Raw genomic sequence first — 26,990 nt, 5'->3', positions numbered from 1 at the left:
TTCAACTTCACTTTCAATTCGTATTATTGGATTCTGTGCCAGCATACGACGGAAACATTACATTTATGCGTCGAACCAAAGAGGCACTTCGAATGCAATGTTTTATGCCAGCGGTGAATTGAAATAAAACAGCTAATGACGACTCCAAACAACTCATAACTGAGATCACCACACGGAATGATGCATCCGCACTTGGGAACCACAATGCGTGAAATGATAAAATGTCCTTGTCTACGTGCTCTTGTGATCATGTATTCTTCCTTTTCAAAATGCTTTTTTTTCCTAAATGTTTATTGCATGCATGCGTTGTGCTCGTATACTGTGTTAACTTCTAGCTATGCCTTTGTGCTTACTACTTTTTCTGCTATTATTCATTTATATTCAAATTCCAAATAGGAAAGCGTTCTTTTAATAACCGACAGCTTGGCTTCAATCAAATCGTCTGTGTTTATACGCGTAGAGTATTTTGACATCTATTCGTCAATAACTAACTAATGCATAAAAAAGGAAGCTGAGCCCATGGTCGCGCGTGTAATCCCAGCAGCTGCGGTCACATTCAGATGGGGGCGTAATCGAAAAAAAATGCCATGTACACTACAATGTGCGCACATTCAAAAACCATTGGGGATCAGAATTACTCCGATGTACCCCACTACGGCGTGCCTCAGAACGAGTCTGTGGCTTTGCCATGTAATGTCCTGATATTAAATTTTTAATAATGCATGAAATTATTGAAACTTCCAACACATTGTTTTGCAACGAAGGTGGTAGCTACAAAGGAACACTGATTATTTAAGAACGGGACATTGAAAACACATGAATGAAGTTAATCTCAGAAGTTTATTCGTGCGTTTCATTTTTCGCGCATGAACGTAAGTCGGTGCAAATTAACGAAAAAGTAGACTATTATCTACACCCGCCACTTTCGCCTTACTTTCTCCCTCTAAGAACTACCCCACCTGGAAGGTTCTCATCGTTTTCTCTTGCATTGAAGCTCATTAAAAAGATGGCAAAATATATTTAATTATGGTATGCTGCAAACATGACATGATACAATTTAATATCACATAGGATATGTACTGTAGAACATGTTGCACGGTTTGTCGCCGTACATCATTCTCAAAGCATAAAACTTAAACACGGCCAGGATGGATGGATGAATGTTATGAGCGTCCCCATTGGAACGGGGCGGTGGGTTGCGCCGCCAAGCTCTTGCTATTATACTGCCTAATGTCCTACCTAAGTTAAAATATAAAAAATAAAAAATAAGGACTATGAACTCCCACACGCAAATTTTCTGATACCTATTGCGAACTGTGATTTTGTACCTCTCCGTTTTTGTCGTTTTCCTACTTTTCGTCCAGTAATTCTCCAATCGCCTCTTACTAATGCCTATTGTGGACATGTTTATTTTTCCACTGCTCCCGCTGAAGCCAAGGACTTCAAGGAGGCCACTGGTGCCTAAATCGACCACTGGGTAGACGTCTTCACATTCTAATAAAACATGCTCCATAGTTTCCCTAGCTTTACCGGCATTAGGGACAAAGATCGCCTCTAGCGGCCGCCCCTGCAAACATGCGCGCTTTCTTTGGCAGACCGTCGTTTTTCGCGAATAAAGCTTGTTTCACATGATGCGATTATCGTCGCATGCGACACAAATCGCCGTCGTAGTGCCGACACCCGGACTTTCAGGTGCGGCTAACAGGTTGGTAGCACAGTCGCACAGTTGCACCGCCGCAGCGAACGCTGCAATTTTCCGTCGACATTCCGCCGAGAGCTATTTCGCGGTTTGTTTTGGGGAACGGGGTCTCGCTCACCGAGTGCAAAGTACGGAGACGTGGATTGCCGAATTCGGTACGTACGAGAGGGGAGAATAAAATCTTGTACCGCAGATTCCAGTGTCCTTTTTCTATGTGTTTGTTCACACGCTACTCGGCAAATGAAGTGCAATTTCACGTTTGCTTCATATTCCTTTGCGAGTTGCCAATACTACGAGGTACTCGATCTCCACTAGGCGATCCCGGCCACGGCGGCCGCATTTCGATGGAGGAGCAATGCGAAAACACCCGTGTACTCAGATTTAGGTGCACGTTAAAGAACCCCACGTGATTGAAATTTCCGCACTCCCACACTACGGCCTGCATCATAATCATATCGTTGTTTTGGCATGAAAAGCCTCAAACTTATTTAATTTTTAATTTTTCCTCACCAGGCGACAGTGCCTTTTGGGATCGTCACAATTTTCTTTGGTTGACATGCATCCGCTCTTTGGTTGATATGCAACCACTCTCTTTCTGTCTGGTAACGTTATGCCTAGCAATCTTCGTTCCATCGCTCTTCGCGCGGTCCTTAACTTGTTCTGAAGCTTCTTTGTCAGTCTCCATGTCTCTGCCCAATTTGTCAACACTGGTAAAATTCCCTGATTGTACACCTTCCTTATCAATGATAATGGTATGCTTCCAGTCAGGAGCTGACAATGTCTGCCGTATGCGATCCAACCCATTTTTGTTCTAAGAATTTCCTTCTCATGATCAGGGTTCCCTGTGATTAATTGATCTAGGTAAACATACTACTTCACAGACTCTAAGGACTGAATGGCAATCCTGAACTCTTGTTTTTTTCGCCAGGCTATTCATTATTATCTTTGTCTTCTGCATATTAATATGCAACCCCACTCCTGCACTTTCTCTGTTAAGGTCCTCAATCATTTGTTGTAACTCGTCTACAGCGTTGCTGAATAGAACAATGTCATCGGCAAACCAAAGGGCACTGGTATTCACCGTTGATCCTTACTCTTAAGCCTTCCCAGTTTAATAGCTTGAATACTTCTTCCATGCACGCAGTGAATAGCATTGGAGAGATTGTGTCTCCCTGTCTGACCCCTTTCTTTACAGGTATCTTCGAGCTTTTCTTGTGTAGAATTAAGGTAGCTGTAGAACCACTGTAGATATTTTTCAAGGTATTTACGTAAGCATTTTACACTCCTTGATTACCTAATGCCTATATTATTGCTGGTATCTCTAATGAAGCAAATACCTTTTTGGTAATCTATGAAAACCTTATAGAGAGGCATATTGCACTCTGCGGATTTCTCGATAACCTGATTAATGACATGGATGCAATCCATTGCACAGTATTCCTTTTTGAAGCCAGCCTGTTCCCTTTGTTGACTAAAGTCCAGTGTAGCCCTTATTCTATTAGAGATTATTTTAGTAAATGTTTATACAATACTGGGAGTAAGCTAATGGGCCTATTATTTTCAAATTCTTTAAGTCTCCCTTTTTGCGGATTAGTTTACCGTTTGCATTCTTCCAGTTTTCTGGGACAATTGCAGTCGAGAGAGACATCGTATAAAGAGCTGCAAGTTTTCCAAGCATTATGTCTCCTCCATCTTTGATTAAATCGACTGTCATTCCATCTTCTCCTGCCACTCTTCCTCGTTTCATTTCTTGCAAAGCCCTTCTGACCTCATCGCATTTTATAGGATGAGTTCCTGTATCTTGTTCATTACTTTCTCTAATGGAGGTTTCCTGACTCCTCTGGTCATTGTACAGGTCAGTATAGAATTCTTCCGCTTCTTTTACTATATCATCGTGATTGTTGATGATTTTACCCTCTTTATCTTTCAGTGCATACATCTTCGTTTGTCCTATGCCAATTTTGTTTCTCACTGATTCCATGTTGCGTGCATTTCTTACGGCTTCTTCAGTCTTTCTCATGTTATAAGTGTGAATATCCCTTGTTTTCGCCTTGTTCATCAATTTTGACAGTTGCGCGAATTTTATCATATCGCTTGAGTTGGACCCTTTCAATCTTTGTCGTTTCTTTATCAGCTGCTTTGTTACTTGGGAGAGCTTGCCTACTCGTTGCCTTGGTGCCTGGCCTCCCACTTTAATTGCTGCCTCTGAAGGCAGCCAAGTTACGGTTTCAGTCATTAACTCTATATCATCATCATTTCTCTGTTCTAAGGCTACATATTTCTTTGCAAGTACCCTCCTGAATTTGTCTGCTTTTACCCTTACTGCCTCTAGATTGACCTGTTTCTACTTTAACAATTTTGCTCTTTCTTTCTTCAAATTGAAGTGAATCCTGGCCCTCGCTAACCACTCACTCTGCACTTACCTTACCTATCACTCCTACATCCTGCATTATGCTGGGATCAGCAGAAAGTATGAAGTCAATTTCATTTCTTCTTTCACCATTAGGACTTTTCCAGGTCCGCTTTTTCTTGCTACGCTTCCTGAAAACGGTGTTCATTATTCGGAGCTTGTTCCTTTCTACGAATTCTACCAACATCTCTCCTCCAGCATTCCTAGAATCGACGCCGTAGTTGCCAATTGTTGGTTCACCAGCCTGCTTTTTTCCCACTTATGCATTGCAGTCGCCCATTACTACAGTGTACTGAGTTTGGACTTTTCACATCGCCAATTCACTCACTTCACAAAACTGATCTACTTTATCATCGTCGTTACTGGATCTTGCAGCGTAGGCTTGTACTATCTTTAATTTACACATCTTATTAATTTTGATTAGGACTACAGCTACCACCTCATTAATGCTATAGAATTCGTCAATGTTGCCCGCTATGTCCTTACGGATTAGGAATCCTACCCCGTATTGCTTCTTGTCTAGGGAACCTCTATAGCAGAATACATGTCCGTTATTCAGCAATGCATAAGCCTCAGCAGTTCTTCTAATCTAAGTAGAGCCAATGATATCCTAAACAATGTCTGATAATTCTTCAAAGAGTACTGCTAAGCTGGCCTCGCTCGAGAGGGTTCGGGTGTTAAACGTTGCGAGGGTCATTTTGCATTGGCGGCCTGCCCAGGCCAAGAGATTCTTAGCATCCTCTGTTGCGTTACAGGTGCTCCACAGCTGCTGGGGACTAAGGGCGATTGGGTAATTGAGTAAGTCATTTGGGGAAGGAGTGGGCGAAAACTGCACCAGGGAGGCCAATTCCTGTTCTGGTGAGGGAGCGTCTTCTTGAACTTTAGTGCGCCTTCCTAATTTGGTTGTACATGAATTAGCATATCCCCACTCGCTCTAGGCATCTTTTGCTGGTGAGAGGCCACTGAGAAATGACACCATATTGTTCAACCTATGGCGATGACGGATAAATCAACGGATCTCTTAGGCGTGTCAGGCCCTCTGGACTGGAATTTTCCGCGATAACATAGCCTCGCCGCCGACAGGATTATCTGACTCAGCTATGTCGGATGCTCGGTTACCATAGTCGGAAGTTCGAATCCTCATATGAAAATGTTTTTTTCTTTACGTTTTTCTGGCCTGAACATGGTGGGCTCGAATTTCACCTCCTCCAGCGCACTATGTCTCCACGCTTCGAGTGGCGCCTGACAGCGGCAAAAGATGCCGAGAGCGAGTGGGGCTATACTAATGCAGGTACAACCAAATTATGGCGGCCCGCTAAGCTTCAACAACGGCACTCCCACACCAGAAAAGGAATCGGCCTCCCTGGGGCAGTATTTGGCTGCTACCTTCCTCATTATTCCTACAATTACCCATGGCCCTTACCCCCCAGCAGTTGTGGAGCAACTGACCAAGGCGGCACTCAGACCTGTATGGCAGCAGATAGTGCTAAGAATCCTTGGACCCGGACAGGCCGCCAATGGAAACTGACCCTATGAACCTTTAACGCCCGAACTCTGTCGAGTGATGCTACCTTAGCAGGACTCTTTGAGGAACTATCATTCTGGTATATCATTGGCCTTAGTGAGATAAGAAGAACTGGTGAGGCTTATACAGTGCTGACTAAGGGCCATGTCATCTGCTATAGAGGTCTCCCAGATAAGAAGCAATACGAGGCGGGATTCCTAATCCATAAGGCCATATCGCGCAGCTTTGACGAATTATACAGCATTTGTAATGGCGTAGCAGTAGTCTTTATCAAACTTTATAAGAGGTATGGAATAAAGGTAGTACAAGCCTACGCTTCAATATCCAGTAACGATGATGATAGAGTAGATCAGTTTTGTGAAGAGAGTGAATTGGCGATGTGAAAAGTGCAAACTCAGTACACTGTACTAGGGCGAATTCAATGCAAAAGTGGGGAACAAGGGGGCTGGTGAACAAGCAATTCGCAACTACGGCGTCGATTCTAGGAACGCTAGAGGAGAGATGGTGCTTAGAACGACAGAAAGCTGAGCTAGTTGGTAAGGATTCATTATGCAAAAAAGAGGTGAGGCGTGCAGACAGGACACAAGAGAAGAGAAGTGGACTCTCTTCCACTTTAAATCCAAGCGCTTCTGGAAGTTGCTCGTACTGGTCTCGTTTGGTGAATCCCTTCGAGTTTGATTAGGATGTGCGGAGTGGTCTTGGGATTTTGGTGCAGTAAACGCATGCCTCATCTATTTCCGAGTATTTGCTCCGGTATGCTCTTGCGCTTAGGCAACCAGCTCTAGCTTCAAATAGCAAGGTACTTCCCTTTGTGATATCGTACAGATTTTCCCCTTCAGATTTCTCTTTCTTATTCTTGTAAATTTAAATGGTCTTTTTCGTTTCCATTCTTTGCATCCAATTTGCTGTCTCTGGCTTACTTTCTTTCTGATGACTCCTGGTTGTCTGTCTACACTTTCAATTACCCTGTACTTGGTTGCCAGGTTTCTTGTCCTCTCCCTCCAGTTTTTGTCCACGCATTTTAGGTACAGATACTTATGCACTTTTGCCGCCTATTTATTTTGATTCATGTTTCTGAGTTTTTGTTTAAAGGTAATTTTGCTTTTCGCTTCTCCGCCTTCAAATGGGCCCCAAACCATGTCCCCTTGCACTGCCACATTTGTGGTTTTGCGGTGGGCTCCCAGTGCCAACCGGCCCCCGATCTGTAATTAACATCCAACCCCGACAACATATACGATTAGGCACAGAATGGCATTTGCGAATGTCAGCGCTGGCACTATCACTTCATTCCAGATTCTAAGGCACCACCTCATATTTGTTGTGACCCCAAAGTGCCTTATGATTCATTGTTGCAGCATTCCGCTTCCCTTTTATTTTCAGATTACCTTGGTGGATGCTTGAGTGACCCTTTCCTTTGTTTATCTATACGTCGAGCTATTTACATGGTTCGACTATGGGTATAACTTTCTGTTGAATCGAAAGCACGTAGCTACTTGTCTCTTCATTGAAGATCATAATTTCCGAATTATCTGTTTTAATTTAAAGGCCTAGATTTGTCGTTGCGTTGCCACACATATTGGCCACTCTCTGTAAATCTTTTGCATTGGCCGCTAGTAGCACTATGTCGCCCGCATACATGAGCGCGGAAACCTTCTCTTGCACCATTTGTCCATTACACGTGTACGATAAGTTCAATTCTAATTGGCGGATTTCCACTTGTGTTTTTATGGCGTTAACATAAAGCATGCTGAACATAAGCACACCGTATTACAACGCGCCCCCTAACTAAAGCCCTTGATAAAGTCGGCAACGCATTTAGAGACTAGGACTTCCGTTAAGAATCGGTGACTAATGCATACACACTCTGCGAAGGGGGCTTATTATATTATGGTACTTCACGTGTCAAACTACAATCAGATTGTGAGGCACACCGATGTGGGGCTCTCTGGATTAATTTTGACTGTCTGGCGTTATCGTGCCCCTGATGCACGATACACAAGCGCATTTGCATTCCACCAATATCGGAATGCGGTCCCCACTGTCAGATTATGAATTATCGGAATAAACAACCCTTCCACTGTCAACAGGCATCCAAGTGCAATAATTAAAAATATATGTATTTGTATTCGACGAAAGTGTAGCTGACGTGACTTGGTTTTTTAATAATACTTTCTGATCACTCTAGAGCCAAATTTTGACCGGACTTTTTCAATTTTATTGCGTTCATATCCGGCTCCGAGCTCAGTCAACGCCTCCTTGATAGCACAAAGTCTGTGCACTTCAATACGTGACAGTATGCTGCCTTGCCCGACTAATGGGATCTAATGGAAATGCTCCCAAGCAGGCTACGGTGAGTTTAACGCCACAGCTCTTGTCATGCCGGGCTAGAAAGTGCAAATTTCGGTCGAAGTTGCATGACGTCACAAAACAGAGTACACAGCTCTGCTATATAGCACGTGTTCGCTCAGTTAGCAATCCTAGCGATAATAGGGGTGAAGCTAGAAGTGATCCAGGGACAAATTATGCCCGCGATTACAAATGACGTTGAAAAATGACGACCCCATTTATCATGACCAACACGTCACGCATATAATCTTCAGATTTCACCGTACTTTTCTCGCACTACGTTTTTCAGGATTCGCTTAGCCCTGGCACTATCTCACCATGGAACGCGTTTCCTGAAATTCTGCTGATGACTGATGATGGGAAAGCTTGTGAAAAAATAAATAAATCAGGTAAGTGAATGAAGAATGAAAACCACCGATTGAAACTACGTTCCCTTGGTTAAAAAAACGCAAGTTCATCTTTGAAGCTGCATTATTAGATATCTTTGGCAGTCTTCGCGAAAGCAGCGTGTAAAAATCATGGCATAGCGCCAGGATCAGATGAAATTTGTTACTCGCAGCGGCCATACTGCACTGCCATCGCACTAAACCAGCAATATTGCTTCAAAGTTTTGAATTATCGTCAGTACCCCTCCGCCGAATACGTATAAGCGTTGGTCCCGCACTGCTTCTAGATGGTGTTTCTCGGTGTCATCGTGGTTTTGTTTCAGTACGCGCGCTGCACTTGCGACGAACATGCGGGCGATGACGCAAGCCTGGTTACAACTTTCGTGTGTGCACCCACCTGAAGCAAGACAGCATTCTTGAGTCATCAGACAGGTAATACACTTAGCGCAATGTGTTGCAGTGAGCATACCAGCTAGTGACATTTCAACTGAGTGAAAGCAACTTGAGTGAGCATGACGCATTCATTTCCATATGCAGTTGACCAATCGAAACTGGCGCAATGGTCGCGTTAGTTTCGTGTTCCCCGGACTTTACTACAGCTATCGCCAAAGAACTTGAACAGACGCTTGAACATTACAGCCTTTCACAAATCCTCTTATGCTGAAAAGCAAATTTTATTTTAACAAAGTTCTGTACAGTAAGAACTTCAGTGGTGCGAACCATAACTTCAAAACAACTATTTGTCTCCCTGGTAATTATTGCACTTTTTTACGAACGAATGTTCACTTTGTGTAGTGCGTGCGTTGTAGTAGCCGCTCCGAGCCACTGTCTTTCTGTTGGTCGTTCTGTTTTCGACATACTTGGTCGCTTACCACACTATCTTGCTCGTGCTGTAATCAAGTGGAAAACTGGCCTAGATACATGGTGCAAACTTGTGCCGAGAACTGAGGCCAGTAGTAAATAGCGTTTAGCCGATGTCCCTATATTGAGAGGCACCGACCGCGTCTTAGTTTACCATCATGGCCGAAAAGGTGTAGGGTTATTTGATTGACTCGCCCTCTATGTGACTCTTTCTCAACCAACACAGGCATGAAGACATGTGTAATTGTGAGTTCTATACTCGGCATTTCTGGCGAAATGCACCCAGGTGACTCAGCGTCAAAAATACAATTAAATTCTTTCTTTGAAATTTAGCATAAAATTTTCACGCCTGCTCTTTGAAACTCATGGGCGCAACGTAAGTTTACGACCTCTGCGTCAAATCAACGCTTTCTAGATGTCAGTGAAGTTTACCGAATATCTAGGCACACAGCTGCGCGAGTCGTAAGGATTAGTTCGTAGAAAACCCACACAAAATGGTCCTTGTAGCAATGAGATATACCCAGCCATTACTCACCTTAAGTTCGGTGACGCAGCCGTACTGAGAAATTTGGATTTGTCACGTTCTACTTAAATAAGGCCTACCTCATACATAGATATAATATGCATCGGCCTCCAAGTAACTGCGGTTAGTGTTGTCGGTAGTTTCAGAAAGGGGATTCACAACTTTATTAAGAGAAGGGTACTTCTATAACAAGTACCGCAGTATGAATGTGTTAATGTGTAGGTAAAGCGATGCGCCGCATGGCGTGAGTTTCTGAGGCAGCACCCTACTAGAAAATCCTATTTGTTTTCAAACGGGTTTCATCAAATAGGGTTATGGAACGGGACCCTGTTTGATCCTGTTCAGTCCTGACCTGTTTAAATCCCGTTTGTTCCTGTTTAAACCTGACCCGTTTAAATCCTGTTTAATCCTGACCCGTTTAAATCCTGTTTAATCCTGACCCGTTTAAATCCTGTTTAATCCTGACCCGTTTAATCCCGTCCTATCTAACCCAGACCTGTTTGCCCCTGTTCAGACCTATTTTTTGCTACATTCATACCAGGTCCTTTCAGAATGGATTGATGTTGCTTAATATAATTTACTCTTTACACATATTTTGTGCACTTGTGTATTTGCGATCAGCATTGAAGAGAAGTAGATCTGCATTAGGTTCGTAACAAGAAGCCACTTTCATATGTAGGTTTGCCTGGTACATTGCTTGATACGAAGATGAACACAATTTTCGGCATAAATTGATTAGCACTACCAACACTGATGTGATACATTATGAACAAGTTTTGTATGACCCACGAGTACGTTCTCTATGTATGACCTACAAGAAAATGCACCCTGAAGAAGATTGTACCTCCTTTTCATATTTATACTACAAGTATGCAAATGTAATTCTTGCTAGTTTAGAATATGTTCGATTACTTGTACTCGTCTTAATGCAGTGCTTCTTGCTGTAATGGTTTGTACACAAATCCACAGTAAAGTGTAATTTTGGGGTGAAAAATGTCAGGCAAAGTATTGGCATGTACTTGTAAGTGAAAAAGACAAGTATACTTTACGTAGGTATTTCTGTACACCCACTTGAGCTTTCATTAAGCCTGAAGTCCTCCGGCCTAAATAAAAGCATGTCATAAATGTCTCAAGCACTGTTTATTGGACCTTCTAACGGTATTTCGATGCATCCAGTCTGCCGAGAGAAGACCGCTGGAGTGGGTTGCTTGGGTGAGAGCGAGCAGGGCACCTGAAAAAGTAAAGCCAATAATTTATCTTGACTCATGCAACAGGTTAGCACATAGGCAAATTTGCCTATGTTCTCACAGATAAGAAAGGTTCAGCATTCCGGTCATAGAAGATAACGAATACATCTTATTGAAAAATATGTGGTTTCATGCTCTGCCTATGTTTCAAGGGAACATGGATTACTGTGGGAGAATAATCTGTCATAATTAGCAGGCGATTGAAGCAAGTCTTATAAGAAAAAGATGGACACATTGTTTGATTAACAATAATTACTAGTATTGAAGCAACAGAATACAAACATGAAATACCTTTAAAAACAACACCGACAGGTTGAGATAATAAATTATTCAGAAACTAAACCCATCTGCCAGCAAAATACCGTAGTGTACTGGCTTTGACATTGCGCTGCTCAGACAGAGGGCATGGGATTGAATCCCAGCCACAATGGCTGCATTTAGATGGCAGGGAAATGCCAAAACCCCTATGTAAGGTCTATTGGGTACACGTTAAAGGAGACTAGGGATCCCGCCAACTTGAAGTTATAAAAACCGGGGTAAATTTCGAGATAAGTAAACTCACAAAAGTAGAAGGCCCTGGCCATGCGAAGACCATATAAAGCCTTTTATATGGTATTTGGCCCAGACGTCAGGATACGCATACGTCTGGCACTCAAACGGTAAAGTTTTGGTGCGAAAAAGGAGCGGCGACCGAGCTGTTGTCATACGCGGCGAGGAGGATCTGGCCAGTCTTACAGCCTCGAAGTGATGGCGGCATACGTGATAGCAAAAGATGTGTTATGTTTACTAAACCACAATGGCGACCCTGGAATTCAAATTTTCTGGGGACGTCGCGTCGTTAAGGAACCAATGTCCACTTTCAATATTTCATTTTAATGTGCGAAGTTTGAGAAATAAGTTTGATGAAGTCAGTTTGTATCTGTCTGAGCTGCAACACTGCTTCGATTTGCTTTGTTTTAGTGAGACGTGGTTTACATCAGAGGATGAATGCGCTTCTATTTTTGGATATGACTGCATCTCTGTTTACCGAACGAAAAAACTAGGAGGAGGAATTGCTATTTATGTCCGTTCTGGTTTGTCGTACAGTATAATCCCCGAGCTCAAGATTGTTAACGAATGCTATGAATGTATAGGTCTTCAGTGCATGAACACCTTGATTTCGGTAGTGTACCGCCCGCCATCTGGATTCATGTGCAAGTTTTTAGAATTTACTGAAAAATTATTAGAACTCAGCACCGAACTTAAACTTGAAACAATATTAATGGGCGATTTTAATATAGATGCTTGCCCAGACAACCTAGAATATACGCGTTTTCAGGAAACTTTTGAATCATACGGGTGTTCAAATGTCATCAACGTGCCTACTCGCATCACACCTACAAGCCAGACAACACTTGACCTCTGTGTGACGAGTTTTTCTGCTGAATATGTAAGGGCAGGAGTCTTGATGTGCGATCTTAGTGATCACTTGCCTATATACTGTCTGCTACCTCATAGACAGCCATCCAATATATGCCCTGAAAGCTTAAAAAGAATTTATTCAGAACAAAGTGTTAGGAAATTTGTTGAACTAGTCTCTGGTTATCGGTGGGACGAAGTGACCGCGGAAACTGATGTAAACAAGGCTTACGATGTTTTTATATCTACCTTCGCGTTGTTATACAACAGATCTTTCCCACTTAAGAAGTTTAAAAAACACAACAAAGCTAGAAAGCCTTGGATAACTCGTGACCTCTATAACAGGATAAAATGTCGTAACAAGCTCTTCCAAATCTTTTTGAGTAGCAGAAGCGAAGATGACTTTCGGTCTTTCAAATCTGAGCGTAACAAATTGAATTCCGATATTAAACGCTCTAAACAAGAATATTATGCGAACAAGTTTTTTGCTATCATGGGAAATTCAAATCTCATGTGGAAAGCGATCAATGAAGTAATTAACAAAGGCGCTATCACAAGAAAAGTTGCATTTCAGCATAGTGAATTGTCAGATACTGAGGTTGCAAATACTTTTAATTCTCATTTTATTGATGCTGATGCGTCCTCACAAAATGATACACGTCTCTTGCACGGAATATATATTAAATCGATGTTCTTCTACGCTGTTCTTGGCGCCTACTGAGCAGCACGAGATACAAACAATAATTTTATCGTTGAAAGACAGTTGTGCTTCAGGTGAAGATGATATAAAAGTGAAGCCGTTGAAAGCCGTCAGTGAAATTGTAAGCACGCCTCTTTCACATATCTGTAACTTAATTCTTTCCAACTGTGTGTTTCCAGACAGGATGAAGCTAGCCCGAGTGACAGTCATTCATAAGAGTGGCCCAGTTAACGACATGAATAACTACAGGCCAATATCCGTTCTTTCTGTCTTCGCGAAAATTGCTGAGCATGTAATTATAATAGAAGACTGTGAGTTTCTAAACACGTATAACATAATAGCTCAGGAGCAATATGGTTTCTGTAAGGCTAAATCTTCAGAAACCGCTTTACTTGAAATAAAGGAACAAATCCTTGACAACATAGAAAACCGAATGATAACTCTAGGTATCTTTCTAGATTTTAGGAAGGCCTTCGATTGCGTGCAACACGATGTCCTTTTGAAAAAGCTACCTTTTTATGGAATTCGTGGTGTCGCATTATCCTTAATAAAAAGCTATCTGACCTCTAGAACACAGTACACAACAATAAATGGAGTTAGTTCCGAAATTCAGCACATTAAGTACGGCGTGCCGCAAGGATCCGTCTTGGGGCCTGTTTTATTTTTACTCTATATTAATGATATTGTCAATATTCAAGGCTGTTCCAATATTATATTATACGCGGATGATACTAACGTGTTCTTCTCAGGAAGGGAAATAGGAAATCTTTTTGAGCGAGCTAACATCTGGTTACAGCAACTAAGCTTGTGGCTAAATGCGAATAAACTCCAATCAAACATAACTAAAACTAAGTATCTAGTGTTTAAATCAAAAGGAACAATAATCCACCCTCAGATAACACTCCAGTTTCAGAAGGTCAACCTCGAACAGGCAACAACAGCCAGATTTTTAGGAGTTATATTCCATGAAAATATGTCCTGGTCACCGCACGTAGACGTTCTTAGAAAAAATATCGCTCGTGCTGTCGGTGTGCTAAATAGGTTGCGATATTTGCTACCGATAAATGTGAAGCGCAATATTTACAACGCGCTTATACATTCTCGATTAACGTATTGTTTGCTAGTTTGGTCAACCACTACACAAACTAACTTAAAATCAATTCAAACACTCCAAAACCGCGCACTGCGTGCGATAGGTAACTTAGAACGTACTGATACCACTAAACTATACTATAACAAATATAAAATATTAACAGCATCAAAACTTCACACTTACAAATTATTCCTCGAAATTTCACGGCAATTCTGGGAAGACAAATGTTCCTTCCAAAGTAAATATCATGGCAGAACGACAAACTATAACCGCAAAAAAACTCTGATAGGAAAACCACGTTGCAGAACGAAATACGGAGATCAAAAACTAGCAGTTCAACTTCCTAACCTTCTAAACGACTACCCCTTGGTATTGGACCTGCTAAATTCTGGAATTTCAAAGCAAAGCTTTAAGAAAACGGTAAAAGAATTGTTACTATCCGAAGACTAATAGAAAGGTTGAACTACACGTATAGAAAATTTTGTTCATGTTTCTTGTTGTTGTTTTTAGAAAACTGTGTAAACTTTAACCTTTCAGCTACAGGTATGGAAAATTTCGTACATACTTTTTTTTCCCTGTCGTTGTTGTGCTTCAATTGATTAGAAAACTGTATAAACTTTAACCTTTTTTTTTTCTTTCTTCTTACGCGAATTGTGTACTCAAGTGTTGAAAATGTGTACTACTTTAATTTCATGTGTGACCTCCTGAAAGCCTGCCACTGTCATGTTGCTGCCAATGTACGGGTGGCACGGCCTAGTCAGGCAAATGTTTTGCCTTTAGCCATGTGCCCTAAGACAATCTGTTCATTGTCTTAAATAAATCAATAAAGAAAGAAAGAAAGAAAGGTAGGTGCCAGCAGCCGCTAAATTTCTTGCAAAAGCGAAATATAGCAGAAGCGGTACTTTTCCGTAGATCACTTTTGCAAGGTATTTTACAATTTGACACCCAACATGTTGGGCATCTACGGGCAACAGCAATTCTGGCACAGGTCATAGCAAACACTGTTGCACCTAGGTATACATAGACACATAGGTATAGGTACAGTCGCCGACTGATTTTACGGACATGAGTACTCGGTCTGCTTCACGGCACCGCCATTCTCCCCATGGACCATAATATATAACAACTTCCGAAAATTCGGACGCCTTGCAACCTCTCGTCTGATTTTTCGGACACTCCTTGAGCCAACTTGATCGAGAGCACCATGCACCGACTCTCACCGTGGCATGGTTCTACTTGCTGAACGCCATTTTTGTTTTGAACGAAGCCTCCTTGGTGCCCCACGAAGTGGCGCTACTACAAATCCCTGCTCATCATCATCGTTTCTGCCTGGTTTGTAGCTACAGCAGTTCTGGTCTCAGCTTAGTATGCGATGCCAAGACAATCCAGCAGCTGATTTGTTTGTTTCTTCGTGCACGACGCTGCAAGTAAGCCAGGTTTTTTGTTTGTGCAACTGATGTCGGCGTGACGATGTTTGACGAAGCAAGATGGGCCAATTCATTTCACTAATATTTAGAATAGCTACCTGTAAGCACCACCTACCTTTCAACAACATTTGCAAAGCAAAAAACCTCATCCTGAAAATCTGCACACGAAGACATCGGTAGCATCATCAGCGTGGGGCCTCAAGATAATTCGGCAAGCCAAGAAATTACTGACAGCACGAGTGCAATCATGCCAACAGGAAATCTGTGGCTGAATAATGCACCTTCTACCACTTGGCAGACAGTGCATTTTCGCAAGGCCCTAACTACGGCAGATCATTGTTAAGGAGCTCCCGAATGCACAACTCTATGCCATTTTCCCGCTGACTCTAGGGAAGCACCTCTGCACAGTTGCAAGAAAAAAAGCTAGATGCCCCAAGAGAAATGAGCCCACTCAAGCCATTGAAGTTATGTTTACCTTGTCTTCCTACAACTACTCTAAACCTAGGACTGCTGTTTTGCACAAGGGAACAAACGTCAACATTGGTGCCTCGCCCAACACAAGTGGTCTGCGCCGTAGAAGGTGCCATCAGTCAGCCCACAGATGAGGCCCACACCAGTGCTGTCAGTGTGCTGTACAAATTGCAGAAGCACAGCCTACAAGCTTGTCTGCCTTAGTGTGATCGCAATAATGAACGAAAACCAACGAATCAAGTTTGTTTCGTGCTGAGAACAGTTGCCTCATGCTGGATTTTCCTACAATTCTTTCTAAGCACAGATAATGCTTCGTTTGTTGTGTAGGCATGTAAATAATGAAAAGGCCTGCATCACTATCTCTGAAAAAAATAATGTAAGAAAGCACGTACAGTACACAGGTGAAGTGTCTATCACATACCATTTCGTGCAGTAGAGGCTACATCGGATAAACCGGCAAATGTATAAATGACTGGCAGCGTGACCAAGCAAACTTGATGTGTGGGTCAGTTAGCAGTGGTAGTGCACTACTCTCGGTGCACATGCACCTATGTTTAAAAGCTGCTTGATCGTGACAAAATAAAAAGACAAAAGCGCTGGAGAGATATCTGAAACTTTTCTTATATGTATGACGAGGAACCTAGCACTAGCTCCCCATGCAGAGAATTACTAGACAGTGAGACTGCTTCTTATCATTGTAAAACAAATGTCACACTCACCATGTGATGCATCCTTTTCGTTTCTGTGCGAACAATATGTATTCAGATCTATTCTTCCCCTTTCACCTTTTGCACAATATTACTGTGCGAGCTATAATACTGAACTGTTAGTAGCACTCTGTCCTGTTGCCTCCTTTCTTTCCTTGTGAATTGTGTGCTAAATACGGCTTTTTTTGGTGAAAGAGTGCTAGTTTAACGCATAAACTAGCGCCGTGGCACTTTGCAATGAAGGACTGTTATAATTCTCTAAAAATATGTCCATGCAGAACAGTGTCAAAAGAACACCTTAAAGAAAGAACATGAGTGTATCTATCATAAAGATCAATCCTTGTCTTTTTTCCTTAACATAATTTTCAATACCGATATTGAAGTACAAGCTCACCATATTATATCACCTTGTCAATGAAGCAAGGCACAATGGCGCCCAACTGTCACGGGACCAACTTGGATGTGGAGATCAGCGCAGATCAGCAACATAGCATGGTCTGCTTACACTTCTTCTCCAGGTCCAGCCATACCTATAGCAGCTATAAAACAAGTGAGCTTAGAATAACAAGCGAAACAATATAAAAAGTGGCAGTGAACAAAGCAACTTTCGGTAGGCATAAATAGGATCGCATTGCTGACATTATGCACATAAGTAACTTCATTTTGAGCAACAAAGCATCCAATTTAAGAAACATTATATGTATGAGCTATCTATGTGAGAAAGATTAATCGAACGCCCTCTATTTGCTACACCCCTCCCCTTATGCATGGATGTCTCCCTGACTGAGTGAGCTGGGCTGATCCCAGGTATAGTGTAAGTAAAGGGTGTCACTTGGTGGGCCAATCTCGATACCATTGCATGACTTGTACAATAATTTTAATGTGTATTGTAATGCTGGCCATCCTGCAGGCACTGCAACATTATAGCACCCATAAGGCTAATGGTATTACCTGATAAGGTTAACTAATAAGTGTCCCCAGAAGCATAACTCGGCATGTATACTCGGAGGCCATCATTATAAGAGAAGCAATAGCAGAGGCGAAGCTCTATCCTGTGCCATATGCAAAATGGCCGAGCACGCCCAGCTTTTGGTTACATTCTCACATGTGACCACTGCAACAGGCTGACTGACATGCGTAACCAGCAGTTTGTAGGACCACATTTTCATAACCTGCATTTTTTTTACATCTGAAGAGATCAGCCTCAAGTTCCATGCTGCGCTGCACTCGAGAAGCATTATAAACTGGCAACATTTAAATGCTATGCTGCATGGTTTGTTGCATGCTTTAGGAATTTACTTATTTATTGTACACATAGCTCATAGTCTCCAGTTGGAGTATTGCATGAGGTGGCAAGAAAACAAATTCTGAACTAACAAGGAGAACATTCAACAAAACAAGTCAGACCAAAGAAAAAAAATAACATACTCTCATAATGGGACTATGTATCTGGCAGCTAGCTTATAAAAAAGACAATTAGGAATGTTTTACTACTGGTAGCGCTTTAGGGGATGGAATGTAGAATTCCAAGCATCATACACTTTTAAGCCACCTTTCGTGGTTTTTTGTTTTGAAGTCCTATTCTCTGTACTATTATAGAAATGAATAGCCCCTCCAAAATAAAACAAAGAAAACATGTAATGCACAACAGTGAATACTTAGAAAAATGTAATTAAGAACATGGAGTCTATGTGGGCACAGATGTTAGATGTCTACATGAAAGCATAATAATAAAGGTGGGCAGAGCATTTATGCTATTGTCGGGCAACCTGCTGCAAGACATACAGGTAAAAGGATATGCATGCCTCACAACACAGTCCCTAAAAATATATGCCACAATACAGTGAGTAGGTATATCATGCTTATCTACAATAGCTCCTAATTATATTTATTTCAGAGGGGGCTACCTATGATCCTTGATCAAACTGAAGGTGGGCCAAATTCTAAATATACGATTCAAGTAGACAGAAAAGGGACGTTATGAATATGGCATCTACAGCAAAAGTGTTGTACATTATTGTTGTACATTATGTCATACCTGCCAACCTGTGAACATAATATTTTGTAAAAATGCTGCAGACACTAAATTCTTTGTTGGGGACATAACACACATTATTTTAAAGCTTGCTCTCAGCACCCCCATTGTTGCATACACACACACATTATTAATAAAGGGAAAATCGCACATCCACCCACTCGTAGCAATTGCTACAAAAGAAACCCGTACGGATTCCTCGAAAGGAAAGCCTCATAGTTGAAAAAAATAAACCTTCCAGGTCCGGGACTCAAACCCGGGACCACCGTCTTTCCGGGACAGCCGCTTTACAATCTAAGATAACCAGGCGGCTAGCAGATGGCCGGGCGAATTCGACTTTGTCGACAACATGAAGCAAAGGCAAGGGTGTGACGTAATAGTTCTGCGGAAACGCGCAAGGTGTAGAGAGGTAATTAATAAAGGGGAAAAAAATATTACGTCAAACCCTTGCCTTTGCTTCGTGTTGTCAACTAATTCGACTTCGCCCTGCCATGTGCTAGCCACCTGGTTATCTCAGATGGTACAGTGGCTGCCTCGGAAAGGTGGTAGTCCCGGGTTCGAGTCCCAGACCAGGACGAACTTTTTTTCAACTGTGCGGCTTTCCTTTTGAGGAACACATACGGGTTTCCTTTGTAGCAAATGCTACGATGTCTGATTTTCCCTTTAATAATTACTTCTCTCCACCTCGTGTGTTTGCGCAGAACTATTACGTCACACACACATTATCAACCATTATTTAACTTGTCGTGCAGCACAAAAAGCAGCAGCGAACTTGAAACCTGTAACTGACAACTTTGTTTTTTCTTTAGATTACAGAGCTTTTACAGCGTGTTTGCTGCTGCCGCTTTACGCTGCTTCATGAATTTATCTGACCAAACTTCCCTAAAGCAAGTGCCCCTCTGATGTTCTCGTTAGAGATATTGCATCGCTAATAATAAACCATTACAAGTACCATTACAATTAATTTTTACGTGCATTTTAACAATGTCATGCCCTTAATCTCTCAACAGCTTTAAAATATCTTAACCAACACAACTTCATTGTCTTTCTAAAGTGACATCCATAAAATTGTAAAATGAGCCCACATTTGTAAACCCACGGAAAATTCAGGAGAGTTTCCAAACATGGATGATACCAACAAAATCTGCAGCTCGTGTAAGTGGCAGCAACTGCTTTGCACACACCTTGTCACAGCATGCACATCAGGTACTTTGCCGTGCTGTTGAGGCTGCAGAAGTGCCGCAGGTGCATATCTGGAGGTGCCTCTGGTTCACAAAATCTTGCCATCCCTAAACAATAATAAATGCTTAATTTATTGTAATCTCTGCTGAAACTGCAAACTTGTGATATAAAAAGATCACGTCATATTTTGAAAAAAGTCTCATACAACCAGTTACATGAAGCTGCAACTGGTTGTGCAAATATCTGACCGTAACATCACAGGCGGTTAAATAACACGTAAATCGAACTGTAGCAAACATGAATCTACTATGAAAAGGTTCACACAAACGTACAGCTGTATAACGTGAAATGTGAATTGTACTATCAAAAAATTCCTTAGGACATGAAAAGCGTTCCAAAACCTAATTTGTTTATGCGGCGCAACAAAGCACTGCTCCCAAAGGACGATGCGCTCAAAATTTCAACAGACCACCTCTTTTTCTGGAGAGACAATACAGAAAAGAGAAAGATTTTTCGATTAAAAAGAAACATTGCTTTTGTAATTTCGGCTTCTCTGCAAGATCGGAACCCTTTACAAGTACACGAAAACACACAGGACACTAATACACGTCATCTGACGACACTCTATAAACAGACGAATTTCCATACAAGCTGAAAATCTGGCCATGCGTCGACGAAGAAATCGGGTGCTATCTCGCGCAGCTGTTAGCTGTGAAGACGACACATCGACGTACTACTTCTGGAAATGCCTATACCATTTCTCAATGAAAAATTATGTACACAAGCAGTAACTTTCTTTGCTTGAATTTTTGTGCCCATTTAGATCAAAGAACCACCCGCGCTAGCGTGCTTCATAGGTGAAAGTAAGTAAACCACAGATAGAGCTGTTGGTAACATGAATACGTTTTAGGGCAATTTCCATGGAACTTTTTGCTAAATGTGCACTGCGACATGAAGAACAACCATTTGAAAAGCACATTTATAATTCTTGCTGCTTTACTCATTCGGATTCGGTTGTTGTACGGATCTTGCGATACGTACAAGAACGCACACTTCACGAACCATAGACAGGAAGAATGCGCGCAAGCGCCGGACTTACCTTTCTAGGCGTACTTGGAAAACGCTCCTTTTAGCGTCACAGGTGCCGCGGCATCGACTGCACCAACGGTCCTTCCGGCGCACACACTGTTGAATTGCGGATCAACTACAGGACGTAAGAGCACAATTTTCACCAAATTCTTCCGTACAGTGTGACACGATGCGAGAGTGCCAGAGGAGGAGATCCTTTTCGTGAGCCCGGAGCAAAGAAAGTGGCGAAGGCTCATACCTTCGACATCGGCGCACCACACGAAGGATACTGCGGGCTACATTACGCGGTCCCAGGGGTTTTGTGATTCTCAATGAATACAAAATGCACCACAATTACTCTCGGCACAGCGTACACACGATTAAACAGCTGCATCGGACGGCGTCAATGCAGCGCGCACTCACATGTAGCTAAGGCTGAAGACGGCAAAATAATATCACCTGTAACTTTACCGGCGCTACCTGTGCTGCCATCTGTAGGCCGCCACCGAAAGCGACCGTGCTTTCGGTGATCTCATGGATGGTGGCGGCGTTGTATTTCGATGTTATGCGAGTCGTACAGCGTCTTGTACGACGTGTTTCAGCAACGTTGCTTTTAATGAAGAGGACGGCAATGTGCGTATACGCCTTATAGACGGCTCACCCACTTGAATAACACAACAGGAAATTTTCAGTCTGTCGTATTTTGGGACGTTGTGACTGTCGTTCTGTTCTCTGTTGTGTGACGTCTTGTAGTCGAAAATTCTGTAGCATCTGATCAATATATTTGATTAAAAATTGACAGACACCTCTTTAAGGATAAGAAAAATAATTAATACAAAAAAAATGAAAGTAGAAAAAAAAAAGCTTTCGCACAGGATTTGAACTGCGGACCTCACGATTCCGAGACCAGCATCTTACCACCGCACCACGCCAAACACGCCCAGGCACGCAACTTTGTGGAACAATCCAAAACTTCTTTTCCGCTTCGCATAAGCTTGTGCAATATTTCTGGGAAATTAACTAGTGTGTCAGTGTAACCGCAAATGTAAGTCCACAGGACTGTGTGCCCCATCTTACCAAATAAAACAAAGCGGATACGCAGCCATTCCCGCAGATAGTATGATTTTGATCAGCGGCCGATTTTGAGGAGGCCGGTAGCGCGTTGCTGGTGCCGCGTCGTCACGGCACAATTATAACAATTGGCCACGTCGACTTTAATACCGGTGTCGGTGCTATCAGTATTGCCGGCTTCAGAGAAGCACGATTGAATACCGCGCAAGAGAAAAGTACAGTGTACACCACCGATGCGAAGCTGACATTTTAAAGGGCCGCGACGGAAAGTGCTTCTGTTGCGACTTCAGAACTCTTGGCCGTCGCGACCGAATGTTTCTGTTGCGACGTCAGAATTGCTGTCGTAACGTCAGAAATGTCTGTCGCAGCTACAGAAACGTTAGGAACTTCTGTCGTACAACAGAAATTTCTGTATTTGCAGCAGGAATTCCTGTTGTCTTTTTCAACTGGGCAGGACCGGGAATCGGTTTGAAATTCGCAGCTAGCATATCGCAGTTTGGTCTGTGAATGTTCCGAGGTGTTCACGCAATTTCTGCAGAGCTTGATAATGGCCCAATTTAGCACTAGGGGTTAAATTGTCAGGATGTCGAACAATAAAAAAGCTCCTCCCCAGTTATATTCAAGCATTAAACTGGTATGCATGATGCCATCCAGTATAGTTGCCAGAAAGCTCCAGATTAAACCAGCTTTTGTGACAAACAGGCGACCCTATATGGTGCCACTGCGTCCAGTATAAGCCAGTTTAGTTGCAAACAGGGCCCCTGTTAAGACTCATTTCTGCGTGAACTGGTCATGCCTATACCTGCTTGCATGCCAAACGGGACCCCGTTCAGACCTGTTCGTGTGTGAACTGGTCCTGTTTATACCTCCTTGCATGCCAAACGGGACCCCGTTCAGACCTATTCGTGTGTACACTGGTCCAGTTTATACCTGTTTGCATGCCAAACGGGACCCCGTTCAAACCTGTTCATGTGTAAACTGGTCCAGTTTATACCTGTTTGCATGCCAAACGGGACCCCGTTCAAACCTGTTCATGTGTAAACTGGTCCTGTTTATACCTGTTTGTTGCTAAACAGGTCCCTGTTAGAACCAGTTTAAACCTGTATAACCCAGTTTGAATTTAAATAGGATTTTCCAATAGGGCAATGTGCTGATTTATATGTAAACGCCTAAAGACATACAGCTTTTTGGCTAGAAAGGAAGGACGCCCATGTTATAATATTCATTGTGATTATTATCAATAATTATTCATAAGCGACACACAACTTTCACTACATGTCATAAATGCAAGGATAACTTCAATTGCGAGCGGCTGGAAATTTTTGATCCTGCAAGCCACCGTCAAACTATTTGGCAGAGTGGTGAGCATTCAGGTGAGAACTGGTTGCATGTTACGTGAAAGGCTCAGTGGCTGCAAGTAAATACTCCTGCTATGGCAAAACATCCTCCTGAGACAGAAACATGGCAACAATACCACCGCGTTTCTCTTAACTTATCCTTCGCACGTGCACACGCACATCACTTCACAGTTCGGGTACTGACTTCTTAGAAGTTGCGGTGGTCCAACGACAACGTTATCGGTGAGTCACACCGGGCTAAAAAAAGTGTCACCACAGAATTGTCACACTCAGTAGCCTCTGCTGGAAGAGGGCAAGGATCAGCGTGTTCCCGTCAGAATCTGTTGCATTTTTTGGCGCGGCTTGCTTCACTGCCTGCTACTGCTGCCTTCGAGGTAGGTGCCCCACTCAGAAATTTCTTGATGGTACCGGTAGCGATGATCCCGACGGCCAGGTGGTTGGCGTTGTTGCCGCTGACGCCATTTTGAGTTGCCCCGTTTGTCGCGCCGTTGGTACACACTGCACCTGTCCGTCGTTCACGCATGAACACTAGCTTCTCCAGGTGACCCGTCGGTGCGTCGCATGTGATGAAGAGGAAGTAGCTCAGGATGTAGCTCCATACCACGACGGCGAAGCACTGGGATACCTGGGTTGGGCACAAAAATGAAATTAAAGGCGCCGCACAGGCATTTCCCAGAATTATGCGCAGGTATCAAACAAGTCATTGATCCACTCTGGCTCGCGATCTGTAAAATGCGGTAAGACGTCTGCCAGGCTGTGGAGCCTGAAGCAGCGAGCACATGCAAGTTACATGCGACATACTTCTGGCGCTGCATTCAGTTTGTATCAATGAACTTGGTGCGTACAATCTTACCAAGAATAAAATGTGTCCCATGCTGTTGATGAAGTGTTGATGAAATATTTGAACGTTCAGTCTGTGGCCAAAATTTCGGCAAGAGTACTCGTCGTCCTATTCAGGAAAACCTCGTGTTGTTGCTTTGACAAAGAGAAATATACTGGCCGTAACATTAGCTACAGGTTTTAGCATTTCGTACTCTACTACTGTTGATCAAATAAGTTTCGGTATTAGCTCGGCTGCTTTGCAATATTATTTCTTTTTTTAAATTTCCATGTGGTTGATGCCTTTGTATACATTAAGGTGGAACACCAAGGAGCCCTGATACTTGCCGCGTCGACATCTAGTGTGAGGTAAAGACGCTGGCTCTGCGTTTCAAATAAGTAAGATGCAGATTCAATCTGCATGTCGCTTGCTGAAGCACAGCTTAAAGCCTGCAATGTGACGCACACATCGATGCAGTGCCATGAAAATTTTGAATCGGTATGATATGGCGACGTTTAAAAAAACTTTTTTTCTGGAGTTTTGCGTGCCAAAACCACGATCTGATTAAGAGGCACACCGTATTAGGGTATTACGGAATGATTTCTACCACCCGAGGTTCTTCAACCTGTTCTTAAATCTATGCAAACAAGCGCTTCTGCACTGCGCCTAATCGAAAGGCCGAGGTCTCTTCTTGGAATTGAACTGTAGACTTCATGCTAAGCAGAGCAGCGCCTTCGCCGCTAAGTCATCGTCATGGGTATGGGAGGAAGCTTCATCAAACTTGAAAAGTTTCTGGAAGTATTTACACACCATATAAACAGACTACATATAAAAATGCCCTATATAGAGCACTAATTGAAGTGTCCACACATAGGTCATAATTTTCTGCTATAACCACTGTAGTAACAGGACAGCGCCTTAGTGCGCATCACATCTGGAACTTGCAAATCACAAAAACTTTACCAAAGTAATCGCGCTACCTAATTATGTGAATTGTGGGTCTAATTTGCACTTGCAAGCTGCTTTGTTCTGAAAAAAAAAATGCGTTCGTGACGTGGCATGCTAAAGTGCAACGGAAGCCCGAATGTTGCAGATACTTAAGTGCATCAAAATACTGAAAAGAAATAAAAAAAAAACTATGCAAACAAGTGCAATGAAAAGAGCGAAGAAAATAATGCCGTAGAGCTAACCCTCAATTAAGCAGCAAAATAGGCAATCAGCTGTATCGCCAAAAACGTGAAATAAACCATAACACCATACGTAATGCAGCAGGCCAGGGGGCATTTTACCCAATAAGTAAACCAGCAAAGGTCATGCAGGAACCGATCAGGCGCACGTTGTGTTTTTATGCGTATACTTGGCGTATGTATATTTTTTTTTTGCAGATGCGCCCCTTTTTGCATGGAATGCTTAGATGAGAGTCAGCGCAAGCATTTTCTTTTTGTTTAATTTGTTTGTTCTTTTCTCTCACCGTATTGAACTATAAAAAAAATAAGCGTTAAATGCGAAAACACCCGCGTACTTAGATTTAGGTGCAGGTTAAAGAACCCCAAGTGGTCGAAATTTCCGGAGTTCCCCACTACGGCGGGCCTCATAATCAGAAAGTGGTTTTGGCACGTAAAACCCCAGAATTTAAAAATAAGTGTTAACCAATTTTCCCGACTTTCCATCTTTGTTTGGCATTGCGTACCATCCACCAGGTGAAATACGCGCAGCATACAGCATCGTGAAAGCTTGATGCGTCGGCGCTACTTGCCTTTCCTTAGCACGAACACTAGCTACCCCTCAACAACGATGCTATCTTTACGGAAGTTCTCAATGCACGAAAGTAGCTCAGATATCGCGTCAATACGTCTAGTTCACTTATCTTGCGTGGGGCTGCTAAAAATGGAACTCAGTCAACCGGTTAGGTGCCTGCCATGAAGGGTAACTTAACGGGACTTAAGTGGCTGGGCGCTTGGAAACAAATTGATCTTAGCAGGGATTAAAATAACTCGTGATCGCAGCGCCGAAGCGGAAGCACTGATGGAGCACGCGTGCTAGCCATGCACGTAGCATATTTGTTCTATATACACATGCCGGCGGACGTAGGTCGGTAATTTGCTCTAGTACTCCTTCGTGAAATGTTCCCTAGGAAGGTATTGCCAATTGTGATCCGGACAGCGATATTCCAAGTAGCGCATATTTGCATGTCCTAAAAAGCCATGTCCGTGTTTATATATATGCAGCCATCACAGAACAACTACAGAAGGTGTTGGTTGAATTGGTCATATTCCGGAAAGGGGGAAGTCATACTTAGCGTATGACCAGCCTTTTCGAACAGCCGCGCATGCTTTTTATAAATGCTTGGCTGAAGTACGTATACGCGTGAACCTTGCACAGGCACCACAGTTCACAGAGTTTTGTTTAAATCGCTACCATTAAAAGCAGGCGATTAAAGGAAAAATTAACTTCAGGTGAGGGTCAACCGGCGGCCTTGCTTAAGAAAATAGTTTTTTGTTCTTGCCTGCTGTCTCTTCATGAAGACAGACTTTTTTGGTGGGGCTACTGCCACTCTTCATCGCAAATATGAGGCAAGAAATATAGTGTTTTTACTCACCTATGTGGTTAATGTAAATCACATACTGTTTCTGCGCAAATTACTATTCGAATGAGAAATTACG

At 42.6% G+C, this 26,990-nt stretch overlaps 1 protein-coding gene and 1 long non-coding RNA gene across 5 annotated transcripts in view; both read right to left on the bottom strand.

The window, feature by feature from the left end:
* Window positions 1-10,871: 10,871 nt before the first annotated feature.
* LOC135918586 (uncharacterized) lies at window positions 10,872-21,548 on the bottom strand. 2 transcript variants are annotated; one of them, XR_010569695.2, is made up of 4 exons: window positions 21,110-21,548; window positions 20,013-20,117; window positions 17,188-17,332; window positions 10,872-10,981 (listed from the first exon to the last, which is right to left on the bottom strand). It is a non-coding gene; the product is annotated as an uncharacterized lncRNA (long non-coding RNA). The 2 variants fall into 2 exon arrangements; XR_011509388.1 differs by having other exon boundaries at window positions 21,338-21,548.
* A 1,731-nt stretch (window positions 21,549-23,279) lies between these two features.
* LOC139051482 (nose resistant to fluoxetine protein 6-like) overlaps window positions 23,280-26,990 on the bottom strand; it is a 121,222-nt gene continuing 117,511 nt past the window's right edge. For all 3 annotated transcript variants that reach the window (XM_070528457.1, XM_070528455.1, XM_070528456.1), the window contains one exon: window positions 23,280-24,132. In XM_070528457.1, coding sequence (XP_070384558.1) covers window positions 23,821-24,132 — 312 coding nt within the window. In that variant the 3' untranslated portion in view covers window positions 23,280-23,820. The remainder of the gene's footprint in view (window positions 24,133-26,990) is intronic.

This window comes from Dermacentor albipictus, unplaced genomic scaffold, assembly GCF_038994185.2.
Source record: "Dermacentor albipictus isolate Rhodes 1998 colony unplaced genomic scaffold, USDA_Dalb.pri_finalv2 scaffold_12, whole genome shotgun sequence".
Taxonomy (NCBI): domain Eukaryota; kingdom Metazoa; phylum Arthropoda; class Arachnida; order Ixodida; family Ixodidae; genus Dermacentor; species Dermacentor albipictus.
Note: the sequence above shows the minus strand (reverse complement) of the source record. Positions and strands in the feature narration are given on the sequence as shown.